This window comes from Hyperoodon ampullatus (genome assembly GCF_949752795.1).
Source record: "Hyperoodon ampullatus genome assembly, chromosome: 2".
NCBI lineage: Eukaryota > Metazoa > Chordata > Mammalia > Artiodactyla > Ziphiidae > Hyperoodon > Hyperoodon ampullatus.
In genome coordinates, this window is record NC_136915.1 from 14,982,604 (window position 1) to 14,985,987 (window position 3,384).

Genomic DNA, 3,384 nt, shown 5'->3' on the forward strand with positions numbered 1-3,384 from the left:
GGACCCCACCGTGGGGAACAACCAACCTCAACAGGAAGAAAACAGACCCGGGAGGTTCTCCTGCCACGCCTGCCGTGGCTCCACCTGCCCCACAAGTCACCACACCCAACCCTCCCAGCCCAGTGGATTTGCAAAAGAGAAAACAGAACACACACACAAATAAACAAATAATCACCAACCCCGTGCTGCGTTTCCTGGCATCCGGTGACTGTTTGGTCAAGAGCTCCCTCCCTCTCTGTGTACCCGCTGGACACTCCTAACCCCCTCCAGCTGCTGCCGGCTCGGGTGGCTGATCACAAGCTCAGCCCCCAGGCAGGTGCCTCCCACTCCCAGGGAAAGGATCCAAGGAGGCCAGCAGCCTAGATCTGCCAGCCCTAAGCCCCACTGGCCACCCTCTGCCAGCTCAAAGTCACCTTTGCTACAACTCCTCTGCTGGCCAGCCGGTCAGAGCCAGCCCAAGACCCCGTCCCTCTCAGCTCGGCAGGAACCAGGAACCACTCCCTACTGGGCAATCATTAATCGGATTCTTGACATTCCTCTGCCCCAGGTCGGCTTGGGAACATGCTCCCCAGAGGAGGAGGAGCAGAGGCCCAGGGCTGCCATCTGGACATGCAGCTGGCGGGCAAGGTGGTGCTGTCTGCCACTGCCCTGCTCCTGGCGACCGCAGCCTACAGGCTGTACAAGTCAAGGCCTGCCCAGGCCCCACCGGGGGGTGGGAACGCCAAGGCTGAGGCCAAGGAGGAGGCGGAGGGCTCCAGGCAGCCTGCCATCCAGGAGGCTGTTTCCGGGGCGCCACAGTGGGGCCTGAGACGCCGGAGGGGAAGCAAGGGGGCCGGAGCATCGCTGGGCTGCAGCTGGGAGAATCCGGAGGGTTCCGGAGTCCTGGCGACAGGAGCGTCTCCTGCAGAGTCGGAAGCCCGAGCGACTGGGAAACCCGAGAGGAAACGTGCTGGTGAAAAGCAGGGTGGGCAGTGCCCAGACTCTGGCCTGGCACCTCCTCGGGGCCGTGGCCAGGAAGCCGGAACAGCTGTTGGCGGTAAGCTGCCCCGTCGCCCCCATTGGTGCAGTGAACCCCAAAGCTCCCTAACCGGCCTCGCTGCAGCGGACAGCAGCGGTGTGAGTGGTGAGCTTGCCCCATGGCGGGACAGCAGATCCCAGAAGCAGGAATCCCCCGACCGGTGCGGGGCGGCCCACACAGAACGCAAGAGTGACATGAACAAGAGCTGGGTCTTTACCCGTGTGACCGGGGTCCACAGGCCAGAGGCTGGGGCCCTCCGGGCTGCCTCGGACATGGGCCTGGCCCTGCGTCAGCAGGAGGGAGCCACCGAGGCCTCCTATACCTTCTTGTCTGTGGCCCGGGTTCGAGTGGAGGAGAATTTCATACCGGAGAAGATGGAGGGGACCAGGCCCAGGCTGAAGCGCAAGGTGTACGATTACTGTGTTGAATCCACCTGTCAGGCCACCTCCAGGGGCAGGCTGGCCCCCCGAACAGCAGCCCTGGTGGAGGCTCCACCCCCTGTGTCAGGGCCAGGCCCCCTGGGAGTGGGGGCAGCCTCGGGAGGCCAGGCCGATGGCAGAGTAGATGGAGAGGGGACAGCCGCCCCCCCCCAGCCTGTGCTGTCACCCTCCGCACAAGGCTTCAGCAGGAAGCAGAGCCTCTTTCAGATTGTGGAGAACCCGGAGCTTCAGCTGCAGCTCGATGACTTTGGGGACCCTGCTGCATCGTGCCCAGACCAGAGCGCCCTGCCCACCAGCCCCATATCCCAGGGTTCTCTTGGGTCCAGCTCAGCTGGAAGCAGCGGGAAGCCCCACCTGCACTTTGTGGCTGGGGCCAATTTCTTTCACCTCCCGCTCACCCCTGGATCAGCCCCAGAAGTCCGCCTGGATCTGGGCAATTGTTATGAGGTGCTGGCCTTTGCCAAGAAGCAGAGCCTGGAGGCCCTGAAGGAAGCCGCCTACAAGGTGATGAGCGACAACTACCTCCAGGTCCTGCGCAGCCCGGACATCTACGGGTGCCTGAGTGGGGCAGAGCGGGAGCTGATCCTCCAGAGACGGCTCCGGGGCCGCAAGCACCTGGTGGTGGCCGACATGTGCCCCCAGGAAGACTCCAGTCGCCTCTGTTGCTATGACGACGAGCGGGATGTCTGGCACCCGCTGGCCCGTCTGCCCCCTGAGGCTGTGTCCCGGGGCTGTGCCGTCTGTAGCCTCTTCAATTATCTCTTCATCGTGTCCGGTTGCCAGGGGTTTGGGCACCAGCCCTCCAACCGCGTCTTCTGCTACAACCCGCTGACGGGCATCTGGAGTGAGGTGTGCCCTCTGAACCAGGCCCGCCCTCACTGCCGGCTGGTGGCCCTGGATGGACACCTGTACGCCATCGGGGGTGAGTGTCTGAACACGGTGGAATGCTACGACCCTCGCCTGGACCGCTGGACCTTTTCCCCGCCGCTCCCCAGTGACACCTTTGCCCTGGCGCACACGGCCGCGGCGTGTGCCGGAGAGATCTTCGTCACCGGCGGCTCCCTGCGCTACCTGCTGCTCCGTTTCTCGGCCCAGGAGCAGCGCTGGCGGGCCGGTCCCACCGGGGGCGGCAAGGACCGCACAGCCCAGATGGTGGCGGTCAAAGGCTTTCTCTATCGCTTTGACCTCAACCGCAGCCTGGGCATCAGTGTGTACCGCTGCAGCGCCAGCACCCGCCTCTGGTACGAGTGCGCCACATATCGGACTCCTTACCCGGACACCTTCCAGTGTGCCGTGGTAGACGACCTCATCTACTGTGTGGGGCGCCAGCGCACCCTCCGCTTCCTGGCCGACTACGTCTCACCCAGGTTTGTGCCCGAGGACCTACAGAGCTTCCCCTCCCCGCAGGGCACCCTCCTGCCCACCGTCCTGACCTTGCCCGGCCCTGATGTGCCCCAGACCAGGGTCTAGTGGCCCCTCTGCTGGGCCCCATCTGCAAAACTAGAGGCAAAAACATCCCCTACCCATCATCCATGGGCCATTTCTGGGAGATCAGGTGGCCTGGGAATCTGGCCAGCAAGAGGTGAATTCCAGTCCTTTCTCCTCCACTGGCTGGACTTCTTAGCTGCATCTTTGCCCCCATTGGGCTGCAGAAACCCAGTGTGGAAATGGAACTCGGGACTGGTGCTCTGAGGCCCAGGATGCCCACATCCGCAGGGATGACCATCACCTTGCTTGAGCTCTGAATGGGGGGCGGGTACCAGGACCCCAGCAAAGTTCAGGGGCACAGCCTTATCACAGTCTGGTTCCGGGGGCCAGTTGACCCCCAATGACCCCTCAAGCTGACCCTGCTGGATCTGGGCTAGACCTCCATAAGCCACCAGGGCCTCTTCCTAAACATTGGCCACTGAGCCCCAACCTCCAAGA

At 63.6% G+C, this 3,384-nt stretch overlaps 1 protein-coding gene across 1 annotated transcript; it reads left to right on the forward strand.

Moving 5' to 3' along the window:
* Window positions 1–561: 561 nt before the first annotated feature.
* Window positions 562–2,928, forward strand: KLHDC7A (kelch domain containing 7A; the record flags this gene model as incomplete). The annotated part of the gene is made up of 1 exon (XM_079698066.1): window positions 562–2,928. The coding sequence occupies one exon, from the start codon at window positions 562–564 to the stop codon at window positions 2,926–2,928; it is 2,367 nt and encodes a 788-aa protein (XP_079554192.1).
* Window positions 2,929–3,384: the final 456 nt, after the last annotated feature.